The sequence below is a fragment of the Athene noctua genome, chromosome 1 (assembly GCF_965140245.1).
Source record: "Athene noctua chromosome 1, bAthNoc1.hap1.1, whole genome shotgun sequence".
Taxonomy (NCBI): domain Eukaryota; kingdom Metazoa; phylum Chordata; class Aves; order Strigiformes; family Strigidae; genus Athene; species Athene noctua.
The window spans coordinates 18,162,794-18,180,318 of NC_134037.1; the positions used below are offsets into that span (position 1 = coordinate 18,162,794).

A 17,525-nucleotide genomic window follows, 5' to 3' on the forward strand; every position below is an offset into this window, starting at 1 on the left:
TCTGGTTCAGATCTGAATTTGTCACTGTCTCTTCATACATGGTCCTCTCGCCAGCATGGGATGTAAAATGAAAAGGAGAGTGAGCCCACATACACAGCATCATCCCAGAGTTGAAATTCCACCACTTAGGCAAACGAGGCTCCTGGGAGCTATCAGGGGGGACAGGATTCATACAATCCCTTTGGGGTGGAATCCCAGCGTTGGTGTCCTACCTGGGGCTACTTGGCATGGATCTTCCAGCAAAAGCAGGAGGCATGTCCCTGGTACTGCCTCGCTGCAGCCAGCAATCATCCATCTGGAGAGGGAATTGCACGCTATTGCAGAGCAGCTGTTTGCGATCAGTTTTCAGAATCATCAGTCCTGGCCTTCCCATTTATTTCTTGTAGGTAACCTAGAAGAAAAGTCACTACATTTTACCATTAGCTGACTGCACAGTAAAACAGAAAGTTGGCTCTCCAAGGAAAATCTCATATTTTCAGCGCTCCCTGACAAGGAAGCCTGATATTTTAGGGTTTTTGCCTTTATTTTACCTGCATCTTAATATATTATGACTAGCTGCTTATTATCAGAAATAATAAGCTTAAAAGCTTATTCCTGTCTTCAGCTGAAGGATAGAAGACATCAGGTGAAGTTATATCGTAAATGCAAGAGGAAACAGCAGGATACATCTTAGATGCTGCCTTTTAACTTCTTAGTAATTCCTGATATCTATGAAACAGAAATAATGCATCTGTACTCTATGTAACCCTCAGTAAAAGCATCAAATGTTGTTTTGAAAAAGGCTCTCCAGCTTGCATCATTTTAGAAACTATGCTCCAGACTGGTACATGAAGCATAAGACAGGGTAGCTGAGCACAGGCTTTGAGCTGATACTATTAATCCCCATTAATAAAACAGCAATAGGCTATGCATATTAACCAAATTACTACATTATTAACCTAAAAGACAAATGCTACACACCATGTTTTGCACCGGTCCAAAGGGAGTCAGAGAGCCTTGCTGGCCAGCTGCCCATCTATACATACCTCCTATTACTATTCTTTAAGTGAAGCAAAACCACAATTGCTGAGAGGACTGAGGAAGGTCATTTTTTTAGCTAATCATGAAAAATTACTCTTTAGTGCATGAACAGATATTACCACTTCTGAACTTACTTTCATGAAGTGACTTTCATGAGTTCTGGAGGTTTCTTACCTGGCTGCCTGTCATGGTTTAATCCCAGCCAGCATCTAAGCACCACACAGCTGCTCACTCACTCCCCTTGCAGTGGGATGGGGAGGAGAATTGGAAAAAACAAAAAAGTAAAATGTTGAGATAACAACAGTTTAATAATTGAAATAAAATAAAATATAGTAGTAAAAATAATAATAATAGTAATGAAGACAGCAGAGGGAGAGGAAGAAAACCAAAGAAAAGCAAGTGATGCACAATGCGGTTTCTCACCACCTGCTGACCAGTGACCAGCCAGTCCCCAAGCAGTGATCCCTGCTCTTGGCAAACTCCTCCCAGCTTATATACTGGGCATGACGGCCTGTGGTACAGAATATCTCTTTGGCTAGTTGAGGTCATCTGTCCTGGCTGTGCTCCCTCCCAGCTTCTTGTGCACCTCCTCGCTGACAGAGCATGGAAACTGAAAAAATCCTTGACTTAGGATAAGCACTACTTAGCAACAACTAAAACATCAGTATGTTATCAACATTATTCTCATACTAAATCTAGAACACAGCACTGTACCAGCTGCTAGGAAGAAATTAACTCTATCCCAGCTGAAACCAGGACACTGGGCAACGGGAATTCCAGCTAAAAGGTTCTCATAGTGAATTACTTAAGCATAGATCTTAAAAACCAAAACCAATGAACCTGAAACTACAGAATCAATTTTCACACTTACTCAGACCCTGGGTTTCACTCAAATCTGGGTTTTTCATGGGCAAACAAATGCTTTGAATCCTTTTTTCCCCTTTCTTTGTAGATGTCTTTTCTTTCTGGCAGCACTGCAATGGATGCAGAGCTCTGTCTTTTCAGTAGCCCAGAAAGTGAACTTTTCCCCAAAGAGCAGCTAAAAAAAAAAGATCAGTGCCAGAGCAGTTTTAGGAAGCAAGCTGTCTTTTACCTGGCATGTAGTTGTCCGGTGAAATCTCCTACAAACTTCAAGAATTCAGTCGGAGCTGTAGGTAAACTTGAGCAGGGAAAACAAAGCTGTGACTTGATCCATGCTTGGGTGAGATGGCTGGAAGGAATGATGAACAACAGCTAGTCACCATAACCATAGCTCCTTGGGACAGATCTTCATAGTCCATTTCTGGCCCTGGGACCCTGAATGCCAGTCCTTTTGCCTAGTATATGTGAGGACAGCCCCCATACGTATCTGCCAGCATCCCCTTGCCAAGACCTCAGAGAGCAGAGCAACTAATAGTTCCCTGATGCATCGCGTCAAGTGCCCTGCTGAAATCTGCTCACCTTCGCAATATCAGAGGAGAAAGGAGGGTGGCAACCTCACCACCCCAGGGATGCCCTTCCCCAGCCTCCTTCCCCCTGAGAATCAAACCCCCGCAAGCTTTCAGCCAAACTATTCACACACACACCCTAGGAGCTGAAACGGAGCCACTGCGCCGGACGAGGTGCAGCTTTGCAGTTGCGCCACATGAGCGTGGTGGAGCTCCCCACCGCACTTGGCAGGGGTGGTGGAGCACCAGCTGCCTGGCACAGACTTCATCCACAACAGGCTTTTTTTTCCCCCACTCACTCTGGACACAGGACATGGCAATTACTTGCACAGGGTGGAGCGAGTTTATCAGGACAGCAATGAACAAGAGAAATCTCTCTGAACTCGAGAGACTACAAGGGAGGAAATTATTCTTCCAGTCTTAAGAAAAACTCTCCCAGAAAAGGGTATGCTCTGGCTTCCTCAGGTTTTCTGCAAGTGCAAGATGTGGCCACGGCCTTTGGCACACACTGGGATGTAAATATCACCCAATTTACTACTCCTATACTGAAGAACTGAAGCAGAAATTGAGGAAGGCTGCATTTGACAGAGGACAAAACTAGCCTGGAAAAAAAATGTGTCAGTGCTAACGTGCTTGCTGCAGGGGAGATAATCCCATGGACCGTGTGGACGGAGAGCAGAGGTGGCTGAGGCTTTGCAGCATCCTCCTGAACTGTCTCGTCACTCCCTTAGCCTGTAGGCTGCAGGTTTTGAGTCGTGACTTACTCTTTCTGCATCAAAGAAGTTTGCCTTTGCATGGCCATAGCCTGCCTGCCTGCCTCTATCTGCCTTGCCAGGTACGAATGGAAGGTAAACAGGCAGATGGGTCACAGATTAAACTTCAAAACCAGTTGGAAAATTTATCCCAGCAGATGAATTCAAGCTAGATGCAACCCTGAGGCAGGATCCAGCTCACAAGAGATGACAGATGAAGTGCCACCTTCATCCTTCACAGGATGCTGAGCACAGCTTTCACAGCTGGATTTGGAGAGTTAGCCAGAGCTGTAGCCTAAGCCAGAGGAGCACACCAAGCGTGCAGCCAGCTGGCAGCACAGGCCACCTCTGCCCAGCCAGCACTACAGCTTCAGAACAGATTCACGCTTCCAGTATCCTAATGGCAAGTGACTGGTGCTCAGCGGTTTGCGATGAGGCAAGCTGCTGCTTAGCTGAATGTTTGGCTGTATAACCACACGCAGGAAAGCAATGCTGGTCTAACTGCAAAATAGAGCATTAAACCAACGGACACATTTGAGACCCCATACAATTTCTTTAGGAAATTATTAGTTTTCATGGATTTAGAATGGCTACAAGATAGACAGACTTTCACCCACCAATACTTATGTTAGCACGGGGGTAGCTGGCAAGGCTTCCTCACATGTGAGCTGTTTTCTCTCACAGTATGAAGCTGTTCCAGACTCCAGCCCCATCAGGATGTGTACCAGTCACACCTCCCGGCTGCACCTAACAGCTCAGACCACAGCTTGGGTCCAAGGAAAAGCAGAAAGATGAGGACAGAACTGTGAAGTCCACAATCATGTTTCACATAAGCAAAGCAAAGGAGACAATATAAAAATCAGGGAGGAAGTTACAGGTATTGTTTAGGATATGACTTGATGCTCAGAATCGTTCGTGAAAGACAGTAGTAAGGACAGGAAGACACCTTCGCCTGGAAGACTACAGCATTACAGTGACCTGCAGTCCAGGGGCTGAAGGGTTTGTGCTACTCTGCCAGAGCACTGATCCTGCAGTAAAGCCTTCCCCTCCAGCTGCTCTCCCGAGGGGGAAGCAGGATCATCCACGGGATCTTCTCTTTTCATCTCCCACACTCTTGCAGGAAGAATGTGCTCTCTGCAGACAATGCATCGAGTCACCGCTCCCAGTCTGCTGTCCAAAGGCTCTGACTGCAGAGACTGAGTCACCTCACAGTGAAAGGCTGTGATGACACCCTCTCCCTCCCTTCTCTTCCACTGAAACGTGACTCTGCTAGAAATAAACACTGCTGCCATTTGGAAACTGGTCAGAGGGAAAGAAACAGCAGAGATGCTTAAAAATTTAAAGCAGTTGCTGCTGCTGTCACCACTGCTGGACACCTCTTTCCCTGCTGAGAGCTGGAGGTGACACCTAGCCTGCCAGAGCCACTTCCCCGTCAGAGCGCAGGTACACGGGAACGGGAAGAACCAGGGCTAATTCAGCCAACTTTTGAGTCAAATTCTCATCTCTTCTTTATTTCCAGCATTCATGCCATGCACAGCTTGCAACACTAACAGAGCAGCACTCAGACCATCACCTTTTGTGGACAGCTTCTGGAGGCCATGCTAGAAGAACAGTTATGAACCCCAAGACTCTTATTTTCAGACAACATGCAAAAACCTTAAACCCTGGCGGTGGTGTACGTGTTCTAGCAAATACACAAGAAGCGTTGTGTAAAATTATAAATGGACAAGCACTGGTCAATTTACAACAGGACCCAAAAAATCCTGCCTTTGCAGGTAAGTAAACTAGCGAGCCCCGAAGCCTTCCGTTGGCCTAGATATATAACCTAATCCAGATGGATGTACATAGTTCTGGAATGGACACATATGAAACCTGAAAATTCACAATTTTTTTATGATTTAAAACCAGTCACATTACATACTTTTTATTTAATAAAAGTTAAAAACAGGTACAAAAATGTGATTCCATTTCTGTAAAATATAGGCTCAAAATAAAAAGACTGAACAAGAGTTCAGGCAGTAAAGTGCAAAGAGAGCAGTTATCCCAGTCATGCCTAATCCATAAATAACCCTTACACAGCAGGAAGGAACAGAAAGAGCAAACAGAGCAGACGCAGCCACTCTGCGACTCAGCTATTCATGCACATCCACGGGAGAAAGAGCACGCCCCGCACGCGGGTGGCAGGAGGTAGCACGCACCTCGCAGGAGCGGCTGCGAGGCATCGCAGGCCAGGTGAACCTAACAAAGAGGGAGCTGACGCTTTTCTGCGCCGTGACGCACATACACAATACACACGTTTTGAAATTTCACATTCTCCACTCCACCATTTCCCCCCCACCAATGCAACAAGCTAACATGCCAATATTAAATTATGACACAAGTTTCCAAACTGCTTTGCTCAGGTGAACACCATAAATGGTTAATCTGTAAAAAAAATTAAGTACTAAACTGGCTACTGGACTGAGACAGGATGCTCTTCCCCCAGTAATAAGCATGCTAAAATGACATCCAAAAGTCAAACTTCTTGTTCTAAGGGACTTCTGAGAAAAAGTTTTTTTTTAAAAAAAAAGCAGCAATGTCTCTTTCTTCACCACACAAATTTAGAAAACTGGGTATTGAAAGAGAACAGCAACACTACGAGCACCCACTGTACCAGGAGAGGGGTTTCAACCGAGCCCTTTGGAGAGCACAAAGCGAGGTTTGCATCCGCGCACACACTCACCAGCACGTACGCTGCGGGCGGTGGGATTAGTGTGTGTCAAGTGAACAGGGCGTGGACATTTTAAAGGTCAGGCACAAAAACTTTAGTACACTTAGCACAATACTCCAATTTAGTGCAGTTTGAAAACTTACTACTGTTAATTATAACTATAGACTGAAGTGTAAAAAATAATGACATATTCTGCTTTCAACTGAAACAGGTCTCAGCTGATTTCAGGGGAGTGCTAGCTGAGATCAGCAAGTCTGCACTCGCACAGATGAGAATCGTGCTTTGCCCACACCATGAAGAGCAAGACCAGAATTTCAGAACAACAAAGCAGTGCAAGAAATAGTGCTTTCCTAGTTATCCACGTTTTACACATCCAGAGAAAAAAAGAAGTCCTCCTCAGTGCTCAACTAAGCTTCAGTGCATGAGTGGCTGAAGGGAAAAGAGTCCAGAAGGAATAAACACTACAGAAAAGTTTAATTCAGCAGGTGAGCTGTCTCCCAGCAAAACACCACCTGGTGCTTCACAGCACAACAGCTCTACCATCAGCTCTGCTACAATACGTATGCACATCCTCCTGCACCACAGAAACGGAGCAGGCCGACTGCGTCACGGGCATTTTGTTTTATTACTCATACCATGCCATTACAACACAGCACTCCTGCAGCCAGTGATGCCACTTCTTAGCCATATTTACACTTGGTGTAAAATAAAATCCATTCAACAGGGAGAGTATCTCGTTTAATAGAAACGGGTGATTTTATACAAAGTACTGTGGAGAAGTATAAGGCCACATGAAGAGCATCATCAAGTTGACATGGTGGCTATTTCTTAAGTCAAGACACAATTAGAGCTTCCTCTGGTGCTTTGATACAGGTAAATGAAAGCCTTGAACAATTTCCTTTAAGGTGCACAAGCATCCATGATACATAAACCCCTTTAATTTTCTATTTCTCCTGTACTGAAAAAAAAAATAATAAAAAGACCCAGCTAATTATTCATGGGTTATCTTGCCATTTTTGCATTTTTCAGTAGATTTCGATATGCTGGTTTAGTAGGACTGGAAGTAAAGCATAATTTTTAGTGTCAAAAGGTTCTAAGCAGTGTTTGTGCTTCTACCTCCACCAGAGCAGTCTGGCTCCTCCAAACTTTGTTCCAGTGGAGTGTGGACTCGGGAATGCCCAGTATGTCAAACTTCTACCAAAAATCACAACAGCTTCCACTTGCAAAGGGTATGAATTTGTAAAATGTTGAGAATTTCAACACTTGTTTTCTGAAAGAAAGTCATTCTGGTTTGGTTTGTTTTAAAAATGACGACACACTTCGATCTCAAACCTCCAATGCCACCTGCGTAAGGAGGGTGTAACAGCACCAGCCCATTGTGGGATCAGGATCTGCAAGTGTGAAAATCCCAACCACTAGGAGTTATCAAATACTATGTGTTTGCAAAATGCTCTGAATGCAATTCTTTAGGTTTACTGAAAAGTAGTTTCCAAAACTCTGGGTCTCATCCTGCACACCCTTAATAATGCAGGTCAAGTAATTTGCCTGCATATCAAGACCAAAAAGAATAAATACAAAATATATTTGGTATAGAAAATACTAGTATAAAAATTAAAAATCACCCTGTTTTACTGTCCATCAAAATATTAACAGCAAGCATTACAAGTGACTTTTTTAACCTATTGCCAAAATCATTTCCAAAGAGTTCTGCTTTCCTGAAGTGCTGGTGATTGCATTTGCCCAAGTATTGAAAAAAACCAAATAGGGAAGGGATGAGGAAAGATATAATAGATTTCTCACACAGCATTATTAACAGAGGACCTAAACTGAAGGAAACTATGGTATGCACAAACACAGGGGAAAAAAAGCCACTGTCAGTTCTGTTGTAGCAGAGCTCTTCCTGATCATCAGAAAGTTTGTAGAGAAGGAGCTTTCTCTCACTAGCCCTGACAGACGGACGATGGCACGGGGATGAGCATACTCAGAGCACTGCTGCTTTTCGGCTTCTCGGCTGTGGCAATTCTGTTGAGTTTGCCAACCTCTGTCTGCCAGCTGGGGATCTTCTTTGTGGTCATATGGCGGCGGGTGTGCTTTGTCAAGTGATCGCTGCGCATGAAGCGACGCTCACACACAGGACAAGCAAACTTCTTCTCTCCTGTGTGGGTTCTACGGTGACGTGAGAGTTCATCCGAGCGGGCAAACTTCTTGTCACAGCCTTCCCAGTTGCAGCTGAAAGGCTTTTCTCCTGCAGGACATTTAAAAAAAAAAAAAAAAAAAGGATAACTTACTTTTGAGAAGCAGTGTTATGGTTTTATCAAAGAACTACCTTAAATCCTGCCTTGCAAAAACTGATGAATTCCATGGAACTGCTCATGTGTGCAGTCAATATTAGCTTAAGTGCAAGTTGTGGTCCAGAGAAAAATCATAGGTATGGTTTCTACTTATTCCCTCATCTCTCTAAACGTTCTTTGAGTCTATTTTTTCAGTTTTCCAAACCTCCAATTATCCAAGGTTCTTCATCTTTTTCTTTAAACTGGGTTTAAAGCTACCTTAAACGCTGACTCAACTAGAAGCAGGCCCCTGCCCCCGTCCCTGTGTGACCACAGCTCTACAGCTGCTGCCTGTCATCAGCAAATACTGTGGGCAAACAGGAAGCCTGGAACTGAGCCTCAGAGTCCTGCTGCTCACTGATCCAGTCCTACACACACCATCCCAGCGACTACTACTGAGGGATGGCCCGGCCAACACACCACTAAGGTTGTTCTGCTTGCCTAGGCTGTCGTCAACTTCTGCTCATCCTGCACAACTGCTTAACATCAGACCTATCCTACACAATGTCATCTACCGCCTTGCAATCCCCACAAAGCTCAAGATAAACATCTACCACATGACCCAAATTTATGGTAACACTTTGGAAAACAAGTGTCCAGCAGAAAGGCAGCCCCACAGAAGCGCTGTTTTTATTTCAGCTATTGAGAGTAAAGGTCTATGCTTGGGGTACATGATATCACCTGACTACTCAGTGTTCAGGGAAAAGGTGAGAAACAAAAGCTGAAGTACTCTGCCCCCCGGTCCTGTAACGCGGACTGGCTAGTGAGGGGTCAGCGTGCGTCACCTCCCATAGATGCTCTTTTCACCATACAGGGGGACACACAGCTTCCCTACGGATCAGCAGCGGCACATGCTCAAAGACAGACACTTGTTGCTAGTCTACATTTATCCTTGTCGTGCCAGGTTAATTCAGCAGCCTGCAGCACTTACTCTCAAGCCAGAAGTAGAAGCATCATTCTATCTCTGAGCTCCGGTTTACAAGGATTATCAGCTTCATATGGTGTTTAAGCTCTTTCCCCAAAGGCACTGTAAAGCTAGCAAACTAATGCAAATCCTGCCACAGAAGCTGACATCCAATAAACCATGGTGTCCGTGGGGCAAAAAAGCAAAGGAAAAAATTAGGCAGATTTTTGAATGAGCTGTTCTATATCAATCTCCCACTATGCCTGTCCCTCAACATCAGAAACAGTCCCTGGAAACTCAGTTAGTTTTAACTGAAAAGAACCTTGCAGCCAGAAAAAGGATAAATGAAACACATGCAAACTGTCTCCACACTGACTAGATTTTATGGAGAAAATCAGCTCATATTAGTTACAACTCATTTTCATTTACCTTTAAAATTCCCCTTCTCTAACTAAATCAACTGCCATATTCCTGTAGCAGCTCTACTTCCTAACACAGTAGCCCACAATCTCAAAGCACTCCCACTTAGCCTAAACAAAGCTCTGGGAAAATGTGTGGTTTCTGACTTTCTCTCTTTTCTTTTACTTGTGTTACAATTAAGACCAACTACCTGTACTACGGTTTGCTTACACCAGATCTCTCCATGCCCCAGAAAAAGGGACTTGCACAATTCATTTCGATCTAGTCCAGATGGCAGGATTCCACTCAAATCTAAACACACACAGACGGCAAAGCTTCGCTCCAACTAAAGCATGTGAAATGCAGCTAACACTATGGGGTCAGCTGAGGTCTCTGCACAAAGTCTGTCTTGTTTTGCTTGCCCACAGAGAACGAACATTCCTCCCTTCCCCAAGATAAGCAGAAGTTTCCTGATCACCTGCCTCTTCCATTTCCCACTCCCTCCCCACAAAAAGGTGCATTTCAGCACCCCAACACAAGCCAGTGCCAGAGCAACAAAGGATGCGTGCTGTTCTACACACCAGTGTGGGTGCGAAGGTGGGCTTTCAGGTGGGAACTTTTGAAATAAGTTTTCTTGCACCCAGGAAAGTTGCAAACATAATTTCTCCGTCTAGAAAAGTCCAACTGGGGAGTGCAGCTTTGACCAGAAGCGATGAACACAGGAGCAGGGGCAAGGGGCAGTAACTTGGTGTTGCCCACAGTCATCACTGTTTGCGGGCACTGCGGAGTCTGTGTGACAGCAGTCTGTGGAAGAACCAACATGACAGTCCCCTGAGGCACAGAAGGTCCCATCAGAACAGGCTGAGAGAGCGGGGCTGTCTGCGGTAAAATAGGTTTCATGGGAGTTGAGACCGTTGGGGTTGAAGGCTTGACATAGGCATTGATCATACTGCTTTGTCCATTTAAAGGGATCATTTGACAAAGAACCTGGGGGCTTGAAACGGGGGCAGGTGTCACTGGGGTAGCTCTTTTTTGCAAGTCACTTTCACAGTTCTTTGGTAAGTGGGTCTGCGGCGAAACGGGCCTGACTGGCAGCTGTCCTTTGTTGGTCACAATATCACTGGAGTCACGTGCATAAGGTTGATGTACTGGAGAGGTTTTGTTAACTAAACCATCCGCAGCACACGGGTCCTGCGGCAGTTTGGAATGTCTTCGGTCATCCACTCCACACCAGTCTCTGGAAGGGCTGTAGCCTGAAGTCACCTCTGTTTTCTCTTGCACAGCAGGAACGTGATGGTAAGCAGAACTATCACCTGTGTGGCGTATGACGCTTGTTGCCATGGCCCTGCAAGGCTGAGGGGCAAAGGATTCAGATATCACTGACTTCTGACTGCATTGTTGCTCCATATTGATAACAGATGGCTGGGTGATGGGAGAGGCACCAGTCGCTGACGTGACTGAGCAGGCAGCTGTACTTGCCATGACAGTCCTTGGTTTGGAATAAGTGACTTGTGAGGAGAGGAGCATAGCAGCTGATATCTCAACAAAGTCAGGGCTGTGCGGAGGGGTCATGCACTGCAAAAAAGAAAAACACCGTTACACAGCACTGCAATTTCATAGCACAACTTTTCACTATCTTTACAGTGAAAAATAAAACCACACCCCCTCCCCTAATGACAGAACCTGCCTGTTGAAAGCATACATTGCCTCATCTGATGGCCATTCTGAATATGCTCAAAAACATATTCATGAAAGGAAGGCAATGAGGCAGCTGTAAACCAGCATAAAACATTGCATGTCTACTCGCTGCACTACAGAAGACTCCCTCATTCCTTTCTCCAAGCTGTAAGAGGCTATGGGTGCTCTGCTGTTCACAGAAAACAGACTAGCAACAGATAGTGACACCGTACCCTTTCAGTTTCAAGCTTCCAGCAAGCCCTGGATCTTTTATCAATGATTACCCCATCAGCTGGTGGCTACTTGTGAGATAAAGACAAATGGAACTGCTCTCTCCTTTCTTACTTATACATTTCTCTCTATGCCCTCTTGCTGTCACCACCTCTCCTTCCTCATTTCCCACTGAAAACTCATGCCTAGCTCCTGTGCTGCTCGAGAGACAGCGCCAACACTGAGCGGCAGGAGCGTGAGAGAAGTCCGCCAAGCAGCTGCCATACAATCTCAACCTCTTTCCTTTTTCACTGACATAACAGCCAGAAGCCTACTGTTTGAAAGAGGCCTTAACCGTCTGAATCCTGAATGGCACCAAGCTCTTTTTTAATACCTACTTTCGTTGCAACAAATTAAAAAAAAAATTGTGATTCAACTGACATTAGTCAGTCAGGGTAGACCAATGTTCTGAAAAAACAGCAGACTACATGTACAAACACATAGCACAGAAACTAATTAAATTGTCTATTTCATAATGGTAACTTGTATGTTCTCTTATAATGACCAGAGTGAAGCCAAATGTCATCAAGAGCCTTTTTCACACAGTGCTTGCACGTAAGTCAGTGCCGAATCACTGAGGCTCACTCTGCTGTTCTCACTCAAAGAGCTCCAAGAAACCAGCAACAGCACCCTCAGCGCTGTCAAATTAAATAACATCTCAGCAAGGGCTTTCACATCCAGATTTAACAAAGGATCAAACCCCTACATCCGCCATTCCAGAGACAGCAGAAAATCCCAGACTCAACATGCCCAGCTCACTATTCTGTGTACAGACACAGAGCACTGGCTATGCTGTGGCTGTTCTGCACAGGGACACATGAGCAAGCACTCTTCTCCACCAAGTTAAAACACTGCAGACACGTAACATCCAGATGTGAGGCACATTTATTTTGCATTCATGTTTTTCTTACCAGTGTAGATAGATAATCCTTTGGTAATTCAGACGTAGCCTCAGCATGCATTGTGAAATCACCGGAATCCGAGAAGGGTGTAAGGGGCCTTATCTTTAATATGTCACCTTTCTGCGATCTTTGACCCCAGGAGCTCATACAAACAAGGGCTTCAACGGCTTCAATATCGTTCTGCTCCAAGGTGCTGCAGGTGGACCTCTCACTGTCATGACGCTGCCTTTCACGGATAGACTCATAGATGTCCACAATGTCAACCTAAATGTAATCGGATTACTGGCTATTAGGACAAGTCAGAATACAAAGCCAACACCACCCACTGCTGTCTGCTCACTACGAAGGTCATCTGAAACAGATCCCATGTCTGCAGCAAGACTTTTACCAACCAGCTCAACTCTTACCCTCCCCCCACCAGCTCATCTCCCCACCCCTCTTACTCTTAGAAGAAAAAAGAAAGAAGTGTGATTTGCAAGAAAGGAACAGACATGTGTGTAGCTTACGTTTCCAGAGTTATTCTCTTGGATTACACTGCTCTGAATAAACACATCCCATGCTTGCATACAAGCAAAAAGAAGAAAAAAAAAAAATCCTGATTTCCAACTTTGTTTAGACAAGGCTGTTTCCTGGACCCAAAAGGCAACTGCTATTCAGCACTAATCTCATTCTGGTAACTTTTATAAGATAAATTTCAGCTGACAGCAAGATGCTTTAAGGTATGATCACTGACTCAGAGTTCCACACCTTGCAAAAGCATTTTAATCTTATTTTTACCAATAGGGAAGCCAAGGTGGGGGGAAGGACGGAAGGACGGAAAAGCCTTCCAAGTGCAGTGGGAATTGTTTGCATTGTACTTTAGAAAGGTATGATACTACATAGGTGCTAGGTATCTCAAAATGTGCTACGAGTAACATGAAGATAAATGTAATCATTTAATTTGTTTCCAGTTGCAAGCATCACAGAATATTTGTGTGTGTGCATATGCATGTGCATATGCAAAACACTGGACTTCTCTGCAAAAGGATAGCCAACCTTCATAAAGCTCTTGCAGTGCCTGGCAGTGACTCCAAACACTATGTTGCGCTGCTGGTTTATCACTCGTGCCAGCTCAGCCTCAACTAGGCGACCAAACTTTTCCAGTCTTTAGGCACACCAACTAGCCATGACGGCTGGGATTCAGAAGCGTGGACCAAGATTCTTGAGCCTACTGCTGTTATATAGAGTGCTTACATACAGCATCAAAAGGGTTTTAACTAAAAAAGCACCACCGCACCGTTAGTACAGCCTAACGCCCTGGAGGGAACTATATTTTTTGTGTGACATCACTTACACACCTAAGTCAACAAGTCTTGTACCGCGTTAAGTAACATGGAATGGATCCTGGCTCAAAAATGTCACAAAGATGTACAGCTGTGTGACGCTGGCTCCACTACCCAGACGTGCACAGCAAAAACATCATGGTTCCAAAATGCCAGCACTGAGGACTTCTGCCTAAAACATGAGGTATCAGGCACGGAGATGTCAAGATGGTGGGGGGCGGGGGGGGGCGCCCCAGGAAGGGGTTAAAGCACTCTAAAGCGATTAACTGATCTGAAAGAGACTTCTAGGGATTTCCACTGAAAACGATGAAAACAAGCACGAGGACTCGCCGGTAAACTCGGACCTAGACCGCCTGTCAAACAGGAGCCACGCCAGGCCAGGCTCTGCACCGAGCAGCCGGAACGCCCGGAGTGTTCCCCCCCCCCCAAGCTAGATTTATTTTTTTCCAACCCTACGTTTCAGGAGAGCGGTCTTCCCTACAGAAACATGAATAAATATACCCCGCTTCAAGAAAAACCCACCCTAAAAAAGCCTTTTCTCCAAGCGCCTGCCGCAGCCCAGGCTCTCCGGCTGCCAGGGAAATGGCTAACCGCGCCGGGCCGCCTGTCCTCACCTCACCCCGCCGGCTGCCGGCGTCGTACGTGCGCGGGCAGCGCGGACAGCGGGCGGGCAGGGACGGTGCGGGCAGCGCCTCTTCCCGCCCGCTCCCCGCCTCACGGCGGGTGCCCCCGGCCGGGCGGCGCCGCGGAGGGGCGGATGGCGGGAACGGAAGGAGGAGGAGGAGGAGGAGGAGGAGGGCGGCAGCTCCCGCCCTGCCGCCACCCCCACTCGGGCGCCGCGGGAGGCCGCCCCCCCACCTCGCGCAGGTGACCGAGGCAACACCCGCCCCTGCGTGCTCGGCACGGCCGACACCCCCCACCCCCGGCGGCAGCCGCACCGCCCGCCCGCCCCCGCGGCGGTAACGGTCCCAACCGACCGCCGCCCCCCCTCGCCGTGAGTAACGGTCCCGACCGACCACCCCTGTCTCCACCCGCCCCGCGGGGCGCGTAACGGTCCCCGCGCCCCTGCCCGCCGCAGAGCACGTGCCCGAGCCGAGCCGGCACCGGCTGCCCCCGGCTCGGGGGGCGCGCGCCCGCCCGCCGCTTACCGCGGACGCATCTCCCATCTCCGAGCGAGGCGAGCCGTGCATGGCGCGGCTCCGGCGGGCGGCGGCGAGACCGGGAAGACGCAGCAACGGCGGCGGAGGCGGGAGCGGCGCGCACACACAGAGGCGCGCACAGAGGAGGAGCCGCCGCCGCCCCCCGCCCGCCGGGACGGAGAAGCCCGCGCGCCGGGGGACGCGCTCCCTGCGCCAGGCAGCGCGAGCGGGGCGGAGCGGCGGGGGCGGCTCCTCGCCAATCAGCGCCCGCCGCGGCCCGCGCCCGGCCAATGACCGGCGGCGTCCGGCGTGACGGCGGCGTGCCGCGGGGCTGCCGGCGGGGAGGGCGGCGCGTGGGCGCGGCCGGCGGCGGCGGCGGGCGGGAAGGCGGGAGGGGGCGGGGCCGGGGGCGGGGGGGGAGCGCTCGCTGGAAACTGGGGGAAAGGTCGGGCGGGGGCGGGGCGGCGGCCGGGAATGCCCGTGCGCGCGGGGGCGTGGCGGGCGCGGCGCGGGGGTGCGGCTCCCCGCCCCCTTCCCCCGCTGCGTGCGGCGCGGCACGCAGGCACCCCCACCCCGCCCGCACCGCTCCCCGCCCGCACCGCCGCTCTCGGCGCCGGGGGCCACGTCCCCCTTCCCCGCAGATTCCCACCACACGCCTTCAGCTTTTCCGACATGTCCGGCGAGGTCCCGCCGGCGGCGTGTGGTGGGGAAGGGGCCGGGCGCCCGCCGGCCGGATCGACCGGGGGATCCGGCATGAAAAATAACCCGACCGCTCCAAAAAGACAGATATGAAGGGTCGGTCCTGTGGGGTTTTTTGATCCGCGGGTCCCTGGCCCTTGCTCAGCCGTGAGCCCGCGGGGGCTGTACGCGGCCAGGGAAGGCCTCCCCTGCGCCAGCCTGGTGGGCGCCTCTTAAAACCGCTTCAAATCACAACATATTGTTTATAAACAAGTGTACGTCGTTTTCCACCTTCCAGTCCCCCAGTTTTCTCTTTTTAATGGAAGCTGAACGGTCTCGGCCACGCGGTTCCCAGCAAGGTTTGTGGTTTCACCGGACGACGCCGAACCCCGGCGCTGGCGGCAGCGCCCCGGTTCCTCCTGTCCCGCGGAGGCAGCCGGGCCCCGCAGAGCCGCCAAGGGACCGACCTGGCACCCCTCAGCCTCAGCCATTTGCCCTGCGAGCGCCTTCCCAGCCCGGCCCCCGCTGGGGCCTTGCTGCCGGCTGAAACAAAGTGCAGACAGTAACACGCATTTTTTCCTGCTGGATTACCTCTACTTGTTCCTTCCTCGGTTTCTCAAGACGTGACATCCTCCTTGTCGATGCCGAGGACATGGAAGGGATCATCCCGAATCTTTCATCTCCTTTTGCTGTTAGCTTCGCTTGACCACTGCGGTTCATTTTTTTCCACTACAGCTCGTCTGAATCCTGGTCCTTCCCCACTGTCCAGAGTTTCTAAGGCTTCACCATACAGTGCTCGTCTCCGCCCTCCATTTACTGCCCATTTCACATGCCTTGGCTTCCCCAGAACTACTACTTCACAGCCCATCAAAAACCCAGTTAAAATGATCTCCCTGACCCATCCACCCGGGCATTCCCCTCACCTCTTTGTATCTCAACCCAGAGCCTCCCAGTTTTAACCTAATCCCTTTTTTTTCTCCCGTTACCAGACCTCCCACCACGGTCTCCCCCGCAGGGGGTCCCACCAGGACTGCAGCAGCGGGTGCAGGTACAAGCCCTTCACCCAGAAGGTCCCACCGGCTTTCCTGCACACCGTTGTTCCTGCCTGCAGCTTGCAACCTCCAGACTCCTGTCTGCCCAGCATCTCCTGCTGTACTGAGGTTGCAAGCAGCCTTCAGTTTGTATTTGCGTGGTACCTACCATGCTGGAGCCCTAGCCTGTGTGGCAGGGCCCTGTGCCTTACGGTAGTGAGAAAAATGCTTATAATTCAAACTGCAAATCCAGCTCTAATATTGAAGAGTTACATTTGCAAAAGGAAATCAGTTGTGTGACAGGGAATGAAACAAATTCGGGGAAAATAATGTCAGTGACTAGAAAGCACGGTGGGGGGGTGGCACAGTGGGGGTACAAGAGTATTTGCCTCCTATATAAATCTAGCCATTCCTTGTAAGATGAGAGTCACTTGCACGCTCCCATTTCAAGGGAAACCTTTAGGGAATAGTAAAACTAGGAAAATACTGTGCCATTCTATTTTGTCTTTTCTCCATTTCCGCTGTGGCTGAGAAGCAGTTGTATTTGTCTTTTTGCTGCTTGTTGAAACACATGCAGTTTCTGCTTAAAGCACTTAGACACACAGCCTTAGTCATTTACAGCGCAGATTTTTAATTGAGTAATAGCATCTGAAGGCAGCACAGCAACCTCGCCAGGGAAGAAGTGGTCTCAGGGAAGCAGAGTGGATCACTGCTCCTGACTTCCAGCGGGATCTTTTCCCATGTCACATACCACAGACGGTGCCTACATGTTCTGAATCCCCAGGTGGAAATTGCTAGACTGGGGGTCCTCGCTACAGCACACAGATGCAAGACCAGTTAAAAGAAGTGACGTTAAATGTCTGTACTCCAACTTGTGCCACAGGGAAAATGTGTTTGATTGTGTTCCCTTTGCTGAGCTAAAAATGGCAACCAAGGTTTTTAGTATAAATCCTCAGACCTCTTA

At 48.6% G+C, this 17,525-nt stretch overlaps 1 protein-coding gene across 2 annotated transcripts; it reads right to left on the bottom strand.

The window, feature by feature from the left end:
* Positions 1 to 817: 817 nt before the first annotated feature.
* On the bottom strand, positions 818 to 16,197 carry KLF11 (KLF transcription factor 11). 2 transcript variants are annotated; one of them, XM_074895650.1, is made up of 4 exons: positions 16,122 to 16,197; positions 12,401 to 12,655; positions 10,124 to 11,117; positions 818 to 8,154 (listed from the first exon to the last, which is right to left on the bottom strand). In XM_074895650.1, the coding sequence occupies exons 1-4, from the start codon at positions 16,194 to 16,196 to the stop codon at positions 7,850 to 7,852; spliced, it is 1,629 nt and encodes a 542-aa protein (XP_074751751.1). In that variant the 5' UTR covers position 16,197; the 3' UTR covers positions 818 to 7,849. The 2 variants fall into 2 exon arrangements, with proteins under 2 accessions (XP_074751751.1, XP_074751752.1); XM_074895651.1 differs by lacking the exon at positions 16,122 to 16,197 and adding an exon at positions 14,862 to 15,034 and having other exon boundaries at positions 822 to 8,154.
* Between the last annotated feature and the right edge of the window lie 1,328 nt (positions 16,198 to 17,525).